The sequence below is a fragment of the Pristis pectinata genome, chromosome 5 (assembly GCF_009764475.1).
Source record: "Pristis pectinata isolate sPriPec2 chromosome 5, sPriPec2.1.pri, whole genome shotgun sequence".
In the NCBI taxonomy this organism is placed as follows: domain Eukaryota; kingdom Metazoa; phylum Chordata; class Chondrichthyes; order Rhinopristiformes; family Pristidae; genus Pristis; species Pristis pectinata.
In genome coordinates this window covers 24,103,393-24,120,837 of record NC_067409.1, presented here as the reverse complement: position 1 = coordinate 24,120,837, position 17,445 = coordinate 24,103,393, and the positions used below count along the sequence as shown (strand labels likewise).

Below are 17,445 nucleotides of genomic sequence, written 5' to 3'. Positions count from 1 at the left end.
ATGTTGGTAGATTTTATCCAAAATTGACTCTTAAAGGAAGTAAAGGGTACTGCTTTTATAATTTGATGCAAACCATAGGGTTTGGTGCTTGGTCCTTATTTCGGTATTTTTTGTAATTTTTATTAATGATATAGTTTTAAATATAGGGGATATGATAGAGCTTTGCAGATGGTGCAAAAGTTGGCTGTATAGTTTATAATAGGAAAGCTCTAGACTGTAGGAAGACAAAGATGGTCTGGTTAGTTCGTATGAAAAATGGTGAATGGAATTTATGGGAACATGCAAGGCCAGGGAATACATAGTTGTAAGTGGGAGACTTTTGAGTCGTGTGGAGGGATAGAGAGATCTTGGCGTGGCTATGGGTAGAGCTGTAAAAGTGGTTAATATAGAGGTTTTAAAAAAAAGCACATGACATCTTATCCTTAACAAAGGCATTGAATGTAAGAGCAGTGAGGTTAAGTTAGAATTGTATGCAATGGGGTACAGAGGAGATTTCAGAAAATATTGCCAGCTAATTGTATTGCTAGGAAATTGTAGCTGAGGAGAAAGATTGGATGAACTTGGAAAGTTTGATGGAACACTGGAAGCTGAGGGGATTCTTAATGATGAGGGGCCTATCAAGTAAATCGCAAAGACCTTTTTCCTTTCCAGAGAGATCAAAAACTAACAAGGAAGATATCAAAAACTAAAACTAAGAGGCAGTGGATATTTATTTTAAATCAATGCTAAATCTGAAAACAACTGCAATGCATACATCTGAAAATATAAGCATAAATAAAATGGAATTAAGAATAGGCCATATTCTCTGTCATTCAATAAAATCTTCCACACTTAAAGGCTACTTTCAAGACTCATCTCCATACAGTATTTCCTTCTGGACCCATTTGTTAAGATCACACCTTGCATGTTGTTTAGAAACAGTTACAAGGTTGAGAAGCAGATGCACGCAACCAAGTTTGAGTAGAATCCACCATAGTCTCTCCTCTTCCCCACCACCTCCAGCTGATAATGTCAAAAGCTTTTGTGAGATCAAAAGAGGCCATGTATAATTTTTGTTTGCTGTACTTTTGTTGGAGTTATCACATGGTGACAATCATGACCATTTTGCCTGAAATGGATGGAATCCATATCGTGATTTGAGGAGCAGTTCTTTGGAGAATGGAAGTCAGGATTGAGGTGGACCCTAGAAATTACTTTTTCTGTGGTAGACAGTAAGAACACTTCTCTGGAGTTACTGCAATTGGATTTGTCTCCTTTTATGAATATGGTAATGATTATTGTCTCCCTGAGGTCCCCTGACACGTCCACCTCTTTTTCAAATGTGAGCGATGGAATTGTGACTGAAGTTCTTCTCTGCCAAGTTTTTTTAGAACTTCAACAAGGATATCATCTGCTCCTGAGTTCTTGTTTTTCAGCTGGCATGTGGCTTTTTCGACAGTCAGGGGTGGTGGTGAGGCTGGAATGGATGGTCAAAGATTATACATGGTAGTGTAGCAGTTAGCGTAACACTATTACAGCGCCAGTGACTTGGGTTCAATTCTAGCTGCATTTCACTGTGTTTTGTTGTATATGTGACTAATAAAGATATCTTGTAAAGATTCTTAGCTGGCTTACTGGAAAATACAAGTTTAGTTTCATGCTTGCAGAAGATGTAGCATAGAACTGGGAACCCACCTTTTTCTACGTGCAAGCTGTGGCCAGCTCCTTTTCAACATTTGTGGACACAACCATTATGCAGCATTTGTTGACTGATGTCTCAACTTAAGTTGCAGCAAAGCAACTCCTCCAATTCTGCATTGTAACTTCTGACTTTTGACATCTAGTCACTTGGTACTGAAGTTCAAACGGCTTTGTGTTTTCTGATAAGTTGTCCAGCAAATTTTAATTCAACTGTTTATAAAGATCACTAAGGTGCCACCATGGGAGAAACACTGATTTCAGTGAAGTACTGTGCTGTCTGAGGATGCAAACATTAGTGATCTCTTCATGTTGCTTGTTGTCTTGGTAGGACTTTTTATCCTTCTTTGCTATCTTTACATGAGATAAAATAAATTGACTGTCAACTATTTTATAATGATACATAAAGATGTTGCATATGCCAAAAGGAACTGGAACAATATAAATATTTGATTGTCAATGAATTGCAATTAACTTAAATTCATCCATATATTTGATCAAAGATTAATTTTACTGATGTATGTTGATTCCAATGGAATTGAATGGCAGGAGTGCTGTCAATTGCCAGTGTGTTTACATCTTGGTGTGAATGACCAAAGAGCATCTTTTCTTTCCCCAAGGGGATACCTGGAGAGGAGAAAGTAATGTCGGGTGTATGTCCCAGGGACCTGTATTAGGACTTTTAATGATAACTTGCATCATTATCTAGATTTAGAAATCCAATCAACAGGCCTCGTATTTGGAGTAGGATGTCAGTGGGGATGGTGCTTACTCATAATTGCCCTTGATGTGGCAGGCCACCTTCCAGAAATGCCTTGAATCTATAAACTCGTCATTTTTTTTTAAAGATTAATATTTTAAATCGTATGTTAATTGCCTTCAGATGACAATCCAATTTCTGTATAGGTTTTATTAACTGTTCATGAAGTGGAGGAGAACTTGTGCTTTATTTTACAGTAGAGACATTTTGACCACCTGACTTTGTTGTCATTTGTATCAAAAATAGAGGTGAAGAGCATGTTGTCCAAGTCATAAAGTATTGCAGTGAGATGGGGTAATGGATTAGCACTTCCCTTGCATATCTCTAGTTATCCTTTTACTTTATCCTCCATATTCTTTTCCTTTCTCTGAGACTGTGATTTAAAACCAAGACAAACTGATTCAAATTTTTTTGATTGCAAGATTAAGCATGATAATTTTTATCAAATCATTGATATACATTAATCCTAGTGTTTTATAAGTAGTATAATGTGATGAAATGCTAATGCAAGCTTCCAGTGAACAGTTAGATGCAAGTTTAATTTTCACACTGTACTGAGTTTCCAGTATTTGACCAGTCACTTCTCTTGTAAATGGTGAAGGGATTTATTTTCAAAGTTCTCATTTGACTATTCTATCACATCCACAGGCAGGCAGTTCAACAGCAGTAGAGTCCTGTATATAGTCTTTTCTTTTCCCTCCACAGTCCTTTTAATGTTTTCATTGCCATTATTATGTTCACTTCTCCTGTAATTCATATTTTTGAATCCTTTAGACCTACTTTGCCTTACCTGCAGAATCAACATGGCTATCATCAGTTACCAGTTAAATAACTTGTAAGTGATAACTTTGCTTGTCCTATGTCACTTCTCTCCTGACACTATCTTTCACCGCATCCTCAACATCATCTTCACAGTCCTTTTTAGCAAATCGCCCTTCTGTTGTTCCACTCCAACATGTCCCACTCCTTTTATATATGTAGAACAATTATATTGTTTCTTTCAGCATTTATGATTTTAACTTTAGCTCCCATTCTCTTGAGGTCAAGTTTTCATTCATATAATGTTGGGTAAATGTTTTAATGATGGGTGATGGTAGTGTAAAATTGGTTCTAGCGTTGTTATAGAAGGGAAGTTGACCTAGTGGTGGATAAGATCTGGGGTTTAGAAATGAGTTGATGATGAAGTAGCATTACTTGTCCCCCAGCAATGTTATCTTTGCCCACATGAGTGATTTCTTTTTGTTGGTTGATTGCACCTATCTGTATCTCTGAATCACTACTCTTCACAACATCTCTATCAAGTCATAACATTTTTTGCCTGATGAAGGTGAGGGAAGCATTCTTAAACTTTTGCCATAAACTCATAACTGTTAGGCACCTGAATGATAGAAAAATGGAGGGCTACGTGGGAGGGAAGGGTTAGGTAGATCTTAGAGCAGGATAAAATGTTGGCACAACATTGTGGGCCGAAGGGCCTGTACTGTGCTGTAATGTTCTATGTCTGTTACCCTGACTCTATTTTCCTCCTCAGTATGTCCCCTAGATTGAATTGGATAACTTTCATCCCAAATGTTGCATTTGATTTTCATTCTAAACTATCTTACAGGTGGCAGAATAGTGGAGCTAACAGAGCTCCAGCATTCTGACCTCTGGTGCTGTCAGTGTGGAGGTAGCCCATTCACCCTGTGACTGCTTGAGTTTCCCGCAGGTACTTTTCCCACATCCCAAAGATTGCAGATTGGTGGGTTAATTGGCCACTGTAAATTGCCCCTAGTAAGTAGGTGAGTACTACAACCTGCATGGGAATGTGAGATTAATTAGTTTCAGTGAAAGCTAGTTGGGGGAATGGGATAGCTCAGTGAGCTGGCATAGATTTGTTATGTTGAAATGGCCCCCTGTGTCATAAGAAAATGATGCAGCTCATTCTCCTGTCCATTATAATGACTGCACTTTGTCCCTACCTCACCACCACTTCTATTAATAGTATTATCCACACCATCTACTCTTCACAGAATTTGCTAGGTTTTTCTGTTGGTGTTTTGAGTTACAAAAACCTTTTGCTGCTTCTTGCTCAGTATTTGTGGCCATCACTTAAGTTGCACACTGTTCTCTCCAATCCTTGGACTTTGGATTCTTGTGTATTTCACTGATGGTGCTGCCAGCCACACAGCAATACTTTGCGGAAATGAAGCAAGATTTCAGCTGTTCGAACTCTGAAATAAAAAGAGCAAATGCTGGAAACACTTGAGTATTAGAATGCAAGGTTGTTGTTAGACACCATTAGATCAAGTTAGTTGGAACTAGCAAAGGGGGAAAACTTGCATATAAAATTTGATGTTTCATTGTTGAAAAGTATAATTGCAGATGTGCATGATAAAACTATAAGGATGTTACTAGCTTACATCATAATAAAATTGAAAATTTTCACATAACCATTATTTATTCTCTTGTGCAGCTGCAACTGGAGATATGCCAACTTACCAAATCCGGACTCCAACTACCACCCTACCCCAGGGAGTAGTGATGGCAACTTCACCAGGAACATTGCATAGTCCACAACAGCTTGCAGAAGAGGCAACACGTAAACGGGAGCTCAGGCTAATGAAAAACAGGTAAGATTTCAGAAATCATTTGAAAATGATGCTTCAAGGAAAAGCATGTGCTGCAAATGAGGAAAGGGATGCTTTATTTCAATAAAGATTCTCGATGTTCCAGAAATTTCTAATGTGGTTCATCTTTTGGATCTGTTTTTAATTTGCTACTAAAACTTTTGATGCCATGTCAATGGAGAATTTAATTCTTGCTTCAAGGTCTACTGCCGCTGAATTTAAAATCTTTTTTTCTACAATAATCTTTCTGCTTTTGACATGGTCTGTGGCATATATTTCTCACTCCCTCCAAGAGAAAGAGAAGAATGATTCATTTGGCACTTTCCTCAGCAGCATGGGGTATTTTTGAGGTTTGCTTGATGCATGTAAGAATGCAGACTAAGGGTTTGAGGGTTGTTCTATCCTCCACAAGTTTGCTTGCATTGACTTCAGTAGAATCGAATGTTTGGAAGATGAGTACAATTGATATCCAGTATTCTCCTCTGCATTCAGTAAAGATGAATTTCTCCTCTTGACATTCCAATTTATGGAACTAATCTATTTCAAATAAGTTGTTTATTTCCTGACTATAACATTTATGGAAGTGTTTTTGCACTGTGGCAAAATTTGGAATTAAAGAGTATTGATTATCATTTGCAATAGTCATCTGATGCGACATCTTTGTGCTTATTTTGTAATGCATCCTGCTTTGCAGTGATGGTGTTTGTTGAAAAATTCCAATTATTTTTCCATTTTCTTAAAAAGCCTGTCAACCAATAGCGTGTATATGAGAGAAATATGTTAAATGCACCTCTGTATGTGCTTGTGTATTTTTTTTATTCCTTTTTAGGCATCCATGGAAATAAAACCTTTTTTGTTGTACTGTTTTAATGTACCAATGAAGATTCAGATATCTGCTTAATTCTATGAAATAAAAATATTTTGCATCTTTTTTTGACAATCTGTCTGTATTTGATGAAAATATACTAATATAACATTAATACAGTGTATTGTAGAAAAGTGACTCGTGCAGGTAAACTTGCATCAGTAGGAATTTTGTATGTATAGATTGGTTTCTCATTTTCATGTAGCAGTGTCTTTTTTTCAAAACTTGCCATGTACCTGCTACATGCAGTCTAGCTGTGGGTCAGTAGCATGCCCTCCCCCTGGTATGTCCCTGGTTTTGCTTTATCCTCATGCATAGATTACTGCCTGCCGATGGTTATTCCTCTTGTTTTTTTTCTCCTGCATGTTTTGTTCAATAACCGTGTGGTTATGTTGACCTGTTCCGACAGAGGTATCTTGAACCCTTTAAGTAATTTGCTGTTCACTGAGTATACAAGGAAAAAAATCTTGAGCTTTCTCTTCCAAGGGAAGTGTATGAAGCTGCTTTCAGGACTGACTCTAAATTTGCTGCTCGAACATATCGCAGATCTCCACCATGCAAGAAATACAGCTTGACAAAAGCAAGGGGAGGCTACATGTCAAGCTTACCAATATAGTACATCAACAAAAGTTGATTTTAAATGGTTGAATTAAATTGTGTGATAAAGTTATAATAGCAGGAAGATTGGCAGTAAACAAAAGCTCCAGAATGAAATACTTTCAAAGTCCATGCATATTAAGTTAGCAAAATGCTTAAGCCTGGAGAAATTAGGATTCAGTTAAAGACGATCAGTATCTATGTGTGTTTGTTTGTCCTCTGTAGCATGTATTTTTTTTCACCTTGCAAACAGTAAGGGGAACAAAAAAACTTCTAAAATTACATTTTAACTAGTTGCACATTTTATTGTTGGCTAAATTCATAATGTTTGTCATAAATTGATTTTTGAAAATTATCTTTAGATTTTCTCAATGTTATGGGCATATTAAGCTAATTACATGCAGCCCATTTTCACATGCAAAATGCTTAACTTTTTCAGGATTGTATTATGATTGCAGCTGACAAGTATTTTCATTATAAAGTGATTGCTGTCATTTTTTAAAAGACTAAATTTTCAGAATATTTGTATTGAACTTTAATAAATCACTGTTTATCTTCTTGCTAATTTTAGAGAAAAAAAAATACACAAGAAAATGGGGGAGACCAGTTTGCAAAGGTCAGGATTAGAAAAGTACAGAAGTAGCTTCAAGCTTTTGAATGTTGCATTGCCATTGACTACTCAATGAAGTTGGGAAAGGAACTTTTTTCCTGCTAAAATTAGCAATTAGATGAAAATACAAAAAAAATTACGTCTTAGTATTTCAAAAGTTATATTTTAACTTTTTGAATAGATTTTAGTACATTTAATATTTTTGTGAAAGGTGGAATTAGAGGAAAATAATACTGAATAAGGAGCAAATAGTTCCTTTTGAATTGGTATGGAAAACTGGTTGACAGATTTTTAACACTCACTTTTTGATTGTGTCTTAACTGCCTGTTTGAACATCTGTGTTTCTTATTTTGAACTGATACAAATTTCAATGTAGTTCACTTTCTTGCATGATTATGTACATATTTATCAAAAACAAAATGATGCTTCCTGGATCAGTGGTCCAAATAAATGTTTCATTCCTGTGGCTAAATTCTTCAAGCGAGAGAAAATTACATCTGAATGCAGCACTTCAGTTTGATGTGGTGTGTCACCTGTCAAAAGTCGTTCGATGGGGGTGAATCAACTGCATTCCGTTCCTGAGGTTCACACTGGTTGGCTGCAGATAATCCCATAAATATGATTTAGTGTTGGAGGGTTTTAAGGGATTCAGCAAAGCCAGCAGCTTCTGATTTGGTTGGCGCAAGCCGTAGCTCAAGGACTGGGGATCCGCAAGTGGCACTCTAAGGATGGCATTACAAAGACAAAATATACAGATTAGTCGGTTTCTGCCCTTTTCGGCTGTCGCTATGATGTGCCTTCTGTTAATTCCAGGGAGGCTGCTCGTGAATGTCGCAAAAAGAAGAAGGAATATGTCAAGTGTCTTGAAAATCGAGTCGCTGTGCTTGAAAATCAAAACAAGACTCTTATCGAGGAGCTCAAGGCCCTAAAAGACTTGTACTGCCATAAAACAGATTAACAGCTTCAAACTGCCACTTTCATACTTTTTGAACTCTGACCCAGGCATGAGATGTTGCAGTCCATGGAATACCAGGTGGAGTTGGGACAGGGACACTTTGAGTATGATGTACTCCAATTTGCTTTGAATTTTAACCTAGCCTATGAGTTTGGGAGGGTGGGAAGAAATCATGTTGACCTATAATGCTGGAATTGTTCCAGAAGTCCTGATGTTGCATAGCATATCAAGTATTTCTCGTTCCTTTTTTGCTTCTGCTGTTTGCAGGGAGGCTGCCAAAGAATGTCGACGTCGAAAAAAGGAATATGTAAAGTGTCTGGAGAGCCGTGTTGCAGTGCTGGAAACCCAAAACAAGCAGCTAATCGAGGAACTCAAAACTTTGAAAGAACTTTATTGTGATAAATCAGAGTAGTATTTGTAATACGAGTCCTGACCAGTTTGATGTCTACAGCATCTTTCTTTGAAGATAAAGCCTCTGCAGCTTCAGACTGCTTTTTATTTTTTGCTTTGCAAAACTACGTAGAAAACATCGGAACCTTTAACCTGTAACATTTCTCAAAAGTTATTCACAGTAATATATTTTGTTAAGTGTTTGTTGTATAACTAAAATTTTGTGGAAAAAAATGAACAAAAAAAACTTTTGTAAAAACAATTAGTTAAATGTGTATATACATATACTGTACCCTGTTACAATGTAATGCAGTACTTGCTAAGTTCTATTTGTTAAGCATTTGCATTTAAGATTTTTATGTGTTGCTCATGCTGTCCTGAAGACACATGTAATATTATTTTTACACGTGTTTATTGCTTTTAGTGCCCTATTAAATATGAAAAAAAATAGAAAAGTATGCAAGGTAATTGAATTAAATAATTCAGAAATTTGACCTATATAAAAAGCATCTACCTTTAAAAGAGGGAATTTAGAAAGGAAAATGTATGTTATTGATTAATTATATGTAAAGAGAGTGTTATATTCAGTAGCATTGCAAAACAAATGGAATTTATAGTTAATTTCTGACTTTCTTTTTATACATGTTTTTTTGTGAAATGTAGCACTGTACTGCTGTCAGTCTATGCTTATGTAGTTCAAGAATCAAAAATGGATTTTAATAGAACCACATTGGTTAAAAAAACACACCTCTTGTTGTTACTTGAGTATTTTAAAAAGAGTACAACTTTAGTTGCCTTAATTAGTCAATTATCTTCTGAAGAAATCATTTTGGTTCAAATAGTTACCTATCAAGAATGGAATGAATGTATTAGACTTGTTCTCCACTTTTTTTTCCTTCCTCTTCTGGATGAGTTTACAGCCAATAATGTGGAATTTACTTTGGTTTGTTGTGAAATGTGTTCTACTATAAGATTTTTGTTTTGTATGTCCTGAAAAGATTTAAGATTTTTTTTCATGTAGCTTTCTTGATCAGATAAAATATGAATTCAAATTAAGTTTCTCCATGTAGGACTATTGTGTAAATTCATTGTTGTTCAACTTCTTTGTAGTAATAGAATTAACTCCTCACTACGGAAAATTATTTTTAGGGACCATGTTTTTTGAATTCTCAATTGATAATGGATTATATTTACAAATTGCACCCTTATTTTTCTTTTCTCCTGTCAATAGGCAGTTTGCATTTTCTGTTACCATAAAAGATGAATGATTGTTTTGTTTTAGAAATTGCTGTATCATTCTTTCCACTACTTCATTTGGATACTGTTATTCTTTAAACTGCTCAATCAGCACTGCTTCCATCCAATTGTTTTTCTTTCATTTTTAAGATTCTGGCTGTATTTTGAAATTAGCTATTACCTTTATTATATGCCCCTTGGAACATCAAGATTTTCTGGTGTTGAACGTGCATCAGTCTCTGCTGGTTTCATCTATTTAGCACTGATAGTAAGTTTAGAAAATATTACTTTTAGTGCTTTGTTTTACTTTGAGAATTCTGCTTTTTGGTCAACTCTATTCTGTTCAGCTCACTCTTCTGTTCCAGAAAAAGAGGGGGAATATACAATTGCTAAACATTTAGTTGAATGTCTTAATTTGCAGAGCTAAAATTTGCCTCCTTTCTGTTGTTGCTCGTAAGCTTGTCAATAAGATATCAAATTATAAAAGTTGTGTATTTGAATTTATCTTATATTTATTAAGGTGTATTCTTTACTATAGCATATGAAATACTGTATTCTACAAGTAAGTTCAGGCAAGGTGCTTGCCTTTTTATACTTGAAAGTGAATGTGGTTACAACTTCATCTTCTGAGTTCCAAAACTGTGTGCATGGAAGAACACCAAAGTTCCACTTGTAAGGACTCTTTTTAAAAAAAAATTAGTCCATCAGTTACATAATTCTTTTGACAGAAAATTGTTGCTTTGACTGTAGTTAGTAAATTTCTCAAACGATTTGTCATACCTGGAACCCCTGGTTTTTCTTCAGATCATATAAATCTTTTGCCTCTTACTCAGGATATTGTGGTTGTTGAAAGCCAGTCACTTCACCCCCAGGACATTGATGCAGAATATCCTTGAGGTAGTATCTTTGGCTCAGATTTTAGATGATTGACAAAACCAAAGGAGATATTAAGAAGCACAATTCTTAGATCATTAACCTAAGTTTTGGAAGCATCATTTGATGTCCTAACTTGCCATGGATACAAGCAGGCACATGCTACTGCCAAGTAGTTGATCATGCTGACTGATTAGAAATTGTAACAGCAGCAACATTTAACTTTGGCCAATGCTATTTTAATTAAGATTAAAATTCTGAAGTTTGCAGAGATATATAATGTCTTTGCATTTGGATGACTGGTTCAAGTGAAATTTCCACCCCATTAATGGTGAAGAAGTTTTTATACAACACTTGAAAGGTAACCTGCATGTGACAGGAAAAGGAATCCCTACAGGTATGTTTTCAAAACCTGCTTGCATGCTGGATATGTTTGTGAAGTGATGCGAGATTTGACAAGAGCATCCTCGGGGCAATATATTGAATGGAACTGGAAAATAACTGGTGTGCACTTAACCTGTGTCCATTGAATCTGGGGTTGAAATCATTGAATTCAATCTCTCCTCGCATTTTACTTCCTCCTCATTCCTACAATCTCACCTGGTTAACAAACTGTAGATGATGTGAGGTGCAAGTTCCTTCGTTCGTCAGGGCTCTAACCTGTTTTCGTATATTAAGAACTGCAACCTGGACAGGTGTTGGTAGAAGAGAAGCTAATGGCATGTGGACACACAAGTTAACATTCCCTGTCACTAGCTGATATTGATACTTTGAATAATTTAGAGCTTAGTGTTGATTGGGATCTGTATATATCTGCATGCCTGATCTACAGTTAAGATGCCAGTTCCCTGAAGAGGTGGTTGCCAACACAGGTCCTTCCCAGTTTACAAATACTTAACTTGTGTTCAGCCCATTTCATATAATCAAGTGTTTGGAAGACTGGCAAGCCTACAGGCATCTTCTGTTCATGGCTACATTTCCAACTTGCAAACTGTTAGGGCTATGAACAGTTCTCAGGAATGAAACCATTTTGTAACCTGGGGAGGTCCTGTAACTTCTTCTGCAGAAGTCTCGCATGAGTACTTTGCTAGGACAGGCTCCAGAAGAAGCCCTAAGGATTATGCAATGGCAAAAAAATTTGTTTGCAATGTCAAGGGGCATACAAAAGTTCAGCCCCAACTTTCCAAAAGGCTTTATTCAGGATCTGGAGCACAGACAATAGTTCAGTAATATTCTTTGACAGATTGCTGAGGGGCTACCTTGAGAGAGAGGTAGTGGCTGTGAGGAGTATTATTTGGTGATCCTCTGTTAGGATGACAGTATTAATATTCCCACTTTGCCAGTGCCTTTGCTATTCCCCATCCATGAACAACCTCCGATTTCCGCCTCTTGGCAAAAAGCTGCACTGCAAAGATGAGCCCATCAGATCTGAGTCATTCAGGGTTGTTCTTACAAGCCTGCCATGAGCACCTGTACCTACTGGGTTAGATACTATAGGAATGGGTAAAACATAAAGATTAGCTGATGCTTGTGTGGTTTTTGGCACAATTTGATGTAAAGAATTGGTTTGGTTTGGATTCTTTTTTGATTGTGGTTGCTTTTTGTATTGTGACGGTATGGTGATGTGGGTCAGCAAGAGAAGGAAGTTAACATGTTGGTAGATAGGGATCTTCTGTTTGTATTTATTGGTGTGGCTTTCAGATCAGTTGCTTTTGAACAACCGGTCAGGAAAGGGGCTATTCTGTGGTCTCCTTCACTTGCTCTCCTCCTCCAACCTTCATCTACTCTGTAGCCACCCGCAGTTTACTGGGTGGCCAGGGTTAAGCCTGCTTTTTTTTAGTAATGTGCAAGAAACAACAGAGTGGCACGCTTTTGTGTCCTGAATTGGTGAGTACTGCAGAGCTCCTCGAGCATTCCAGGCATCTTTAGACATGCCATTGCTAATCTCTGTGGCAGCATGGGTTTCATTGTGGACAAACACTGCACAACATCCTCACACCTGATAATCATTCAACAGTGTTGAACACGAGCAGTGTATCTCTGATTCCTTCTAGATGCATTTGTCCTTCCCCTCCTGAATGATATATTTTATGGGCCATCATGAGGGCTCTAGTTCTTGAATGATATGTGAATACGTTTACACATACAGGCACTGAGGCCTTAGGGTAGGTCTTTCAGGTCATTGGCCCGAAGGTTACACACATTGCTCACATCTCATGAGGGTTGCCATATGGTTGCCCTCTTATGCCTTTTTTTTTTAAATCACATTTTTGGCTTGTTTGTTTCTCAATACATCTTAAACATTTTGCAATTTTGAAAGTGCCAATCTCCAGCAAGACTATTACACTGCTGCTACATGATAGCTGTGAAACATTTTGTCTTTGGGAGCAAATTTTGCTCCTCAGAATCCTGTTTCTTCCTGTTGCATTTTATAATATTTATCATCACTAATAAACCAAAACCAATCTTTTGAAGTAATAAATAGTTTATTGTACCATCGGTCACTAAATAGAAAAACCACTTCATTGAAGTTCTACCACATCTCCAAGTAATTGCAAAACCAGAAATACCATTTAGCTACACAATTCTTTAACCCTTAACTTTGCTAGGTGTCACATATATTCAGAAATAAAAGAGAAATTTGTTTCATGCCACATCTCTCAAGTGCAGTCACTCTATGTGAAATCAAGAAGCAGTTGAATAATGGACACAACAAAGGCAGGGTAACCAGACAGCATCCTTACTGTAGCACAGAAGGCTTGCATTTCTTGAACAAGTCATAACTCTATCTAGACATTCCCAGTATGTTAGGACACTGGCATTCACCTGACGATGTTGAAAATTGAATTGCCCAGTTACGTCTCATCCAGAAAAAGATGGACAAGTAAAATCCAGCTCATAACTGCTTTATCAGTCTGCTCTCAATCATCAGCAGGGTGATGGAAGATGCAGACCATAAGACAAAGGAGCAGAAGCCAACCATTCAGCCCATCAAGTCTGCTCTGCCATTCTATCATGAGCTGATCCATTCTCCCATTTAGCCCCACTCCCCTGCCTTCTCACCATAACCTTTGATGCCCAGGCTACTCAGATACCTATCAATCTCTGCCTTAGATACACCCAATGACTTTGCCTCCACAGCCGCCCGTGGCAACAAATTCCGCAGATTCACCACTCTCTAAAAAAATTTCTCCACATTTCTGTTCTGAATAGACTCCCTTCAATCCTGAAGTCGTGCCCTCTTGTACTAGACTTCCCTACCATGGGAAACAACTTTGCCACATCTACTCTTTCCAGGCCTTTTAACATTTGAAATGTTTCCATGAGGTCCCCCCTCATTCTGCTGAACTCCAAGGAGTACAGCCCAAGAGCTGTCAAACGTTCCTCATGTTAACCCTTTCATTCCAGGAGTCTTTCTAGTGAATCTTCTCTGAACCCTCTCCAACATCAGCACATCCTTTCTTAAATAAGGAGCCCAAAACTACACAGACTACTCCAAGTGAGGTCTTATCAATGCCTTATAGAGCCTCAACATCATATCCCTGCTGTTATATTCTATTCCTCTGGAAATGAATGCCAACATTGCATTCGCTATCCTCACCACCGACTTAACCTGGAGGTTAACTTTTAGGGTATCCTGCACAAGGACTCCCAAGTCCCTTTGCATCTCTGAATTTTGAATTTTCTCCCCATTTACATAATAGTCTGCCCATTTATTTCTTCTACCGAAGTGCATGACCATACACTTTCTGACATTGTATTTCATTTGTCACTTCTTTGCCCGTTCTCCTCATCTATCCAAGTCTCTCTGCAGACTCTCCGTTTCCTCAACACTACCTGCCCCTCCACCTATCTTTGTATCATCAGCAAACTTAGCCACAGTCATTTATTCCATAATCCAAATCGTTGATATACGATGTAAAAAGAAGTGGCCCCAGCACAGACCCCTGCGGAACGCCACTCGTAACCGGCAGCCAACCAGAATGCGATCCCTTTATTCCAACTCTCTGTTTCCTGCCAATCAACCAATGCTCTATCTACGCTCGTAACTTTCCTGTGATTCCATGGGCTGTAGTTGATAATGGAAGATGTAGTGGCACTTACGGATCATTTGCTCACCTATGTCCAATTAGAATTTCACCAAGATCACTTCACTCCAGATCTCAACATAGCCTTGGTCCAAAAGATGTTCGATGAGAGATGCTGTCCTCTATATCAAGGCAGGATTTGACTGAATAGGAAATCATGGAGCTCTGATTGAACTGACGTGAATGGGCATCAAGGGAAAAAAAACAAAACAATAGAGTCTTACCGTGCACAAAGGAAGATCATTGTGGTTGTTGGTTAATCATCTTGGCTTCAAGACATTCCTGCAGGAGTTCTTCATGGCAGTATCCCAGGTCCAACAATCTTCTGCTTCTTTCATCATAAGATCAGAGGTAGGAATATTCTTTGAATATTTAATTCTATTCACAGCCTCTCAGATAATGAAGCAGCAAGATCTCAACAGCATCTACAATTGGGCTGGTAAATAACATTTGCTCAACACGAGCTGAACGATGATCATTTCCAACAGTCCAATGACCTACCTTTGACTTTATGACATTCAGTGGCAAAATCACCATCTTGGGGATCGCTGTTGACCAGAAGCTCAACGTAAATACTTTGGCTGGATGGATTCCGTTCCAACAAGAGTGAAGAAGCTTATCACCATCCAGACCAAAGCATCCCACTTGACTGTCATCCCACATAATTCCTGCACATTAATTTCCTTTATGATCGGGGCATCTTGGCTGTGGTATGTACTATCTACAAAATGAACTGCAATTACTCAAAAAGGCTATGCCAATATAACCTCTCAAAACCACTATTTCTACAATCAAGAACAAAGGCAGAAAAGGCATGAGTGTATTACTGCCTATAGGTTTTTCTCAACCACATGCCATTCTGACTCGGAAATATACCTCTGTTCCTTTGGGCCACTAGGTCTAAATCCTGGAACTCCTTTTCCAACAGCATCATAAAAGCACTTTACAATAAGGACTGCAGGGTTCAAGAAGATGATTCAATACCACCTTCTCAAGGGAAAATAGGGATGTTCAATAAAGGCAAGCAATGTCTACAAACAGAAAAATAAATTTAAAAAAAATCTTGTGGTGTGGTCACCAGAAGTGCATACAGTACTTTATTTGAGAATTAACTAGTGTTTTATATAGCCCAAGCATGCTCTCTGCTCTCATATTGCTATTTTGGCATTGGCCAATCAAATATCTTCTTAATCACTTTATGTCCAACTGCCTTTTGGGATCTATAGATAAGTGCGTAAGACTTCTCTGCTCCTCTGCTCTGCCTCCTATTCTACCATTTATTATCTAGTCCCTTGCTTTCCCCTAATACTATATCTTACACTTTTCCAGATTGATTTATATCTGCCAGGTCTTGGCTCCCCATCTTTTGATGCCTTTCAGTAGTCTAGGACTTTCTTCCTCGCACTGCCAGTTTTAATACCTTCTGCAGACTTCTAATCATGGCAGCTACATTTATCCTAATCACAAAAAGCAGGAAACATTGCACTGAACACTCTGAAATCCGAAAGCAAATAGCCTTCCAATCACTGACCTTCCATTCAACAACCTGCCACTTTTCCTCGGATCCTGAGGGCTTTTATTTTTCTGATCAAGTCTGCCAATTAGAACTTTTTGGATTTGGCTCTGCCGATACCTTTGCAATGTCTTCTCTCGAAAAGCTCGACTTATTTTCCAAGAAGTGTGATAGATTCTGGCCACCAAGAATTCAGAAAGAACCAAACACCTAAGACCTAAAATCAGTAATGTGCTTGTGTATTAATGTAGGATTACTGTTTGGATTTGCCTACCAACATCAATGCATTCCCAGACTTAAGAAATATTGTTCAAATGCATGCATTCCTGATTTCATATGTGAAAGTATGCATCTATGGTGCGTTCAAGCCTGTGAGCTCATATCTTGGCTGCACAATAATGGAAGAATATGAGCAGTAATCTGACCACTTCTCCCCATTCCAATAGCCTGGGAGAAATGCTGCTTGATTTGCCTGTGATGGAACAGCAATGTGTTTGTTGAAAGGCACCACCTGTTCTCTCATTTGGGTAAGAAGTAGATGCTGTAAATCTTGGTCCATCGACAGACTTGTGAAAGGAACTGTTCTCTGATACATGTCAAAGTGTTATGACTGGCTTTTTAAATATTAGGAATGAACATTGAGTCACCATGTCAGCCACCTCTTTCAAGACTTTTCCAAGTTCGACATGCCACTCTTTCCCCCTCTAAGTATGGCAGTATTTCTTGGATTTAAGCATATCCTTTCTACTAACAGTATATCACGTTAAATCACACTGAACTGCCCCAAAATTCTGTATCATGATATTTTTCAGTAGTTCTATTTTGTATTTAACTTATGAAGATTGTTGCTGCTGTGAAAACCAAGACTGACACAAACAGTATTTTGCTTAGAATATGCGAAAATGCCTTTTAGAAATTAACTCCTCCCTTTGCCACGCCTTCACTTCTTGATCTTTTGTGAAACTTGCTGTTTTTATAAAGCATTCTGAAACATGTCACATAGTTAATATGTAATGAACACACAGAGAATGACAGTGCAGAGAATGACAATACAGAAACGTTGGTCGTAGTTTCACAACACATCCCTCCAAGACCAAGGGTCAACCTTCTGTGCTGCTTTTATGATCTGGATTTCACAGAAGCTGCAACAGTAAAAAAAAAGTTGGGAACATGAGCCAGATGTGCAGCCTGAGCTGGGGATCGGGAATGTGGGCAGATGCGTGGCTCGTGGGAGTTCAAGAACATGGGCGAGCTGTCTGGTTGGAGCCAGGG

General features: G+C 37.9%; 1 protein-coding gene across 9 annotated transcripts in view; it reads left to right on the top strand.

Annotated features, from left to right (window-relative positions):
* LOC127570315 (cAMP-responsive element modulator-like) overlaps window positions 1-10,477 on the top strand; it is a 72,998-nt gene extending 62,521 nt beyond the window's left edge. For 3 of the 9 annotated variants that reach the window (XM_052015746.1, XM_052015745.1, XM_052015750.1), the window contains 2 exons: window positions 4,893-5,049; window positions 7,932-8,483. In XM_052015746.1, the coding sequence (XP_051871706.1) occupies window positions 4,893-5,049; window positions 7,932-8,076 (302 nt within the window). In that variant the 3' untranslated portion in view covers window positions 8,077-8,483. Of the gene's footprint in view, window positions 1-3,211; window positions 3,273-4,892; window positions 5,050-7,931 lie in introns of all 9 variants that reach the window. The other 6 variants (XR_007956335.1, XR_007956333.1, XR_007956334.1 and 3 more) reach the window with 6 other exon arrangements.
* The last annotated feature ends 6,968 nt before the right edge of the window (window positions 10,478-17,445 follow it).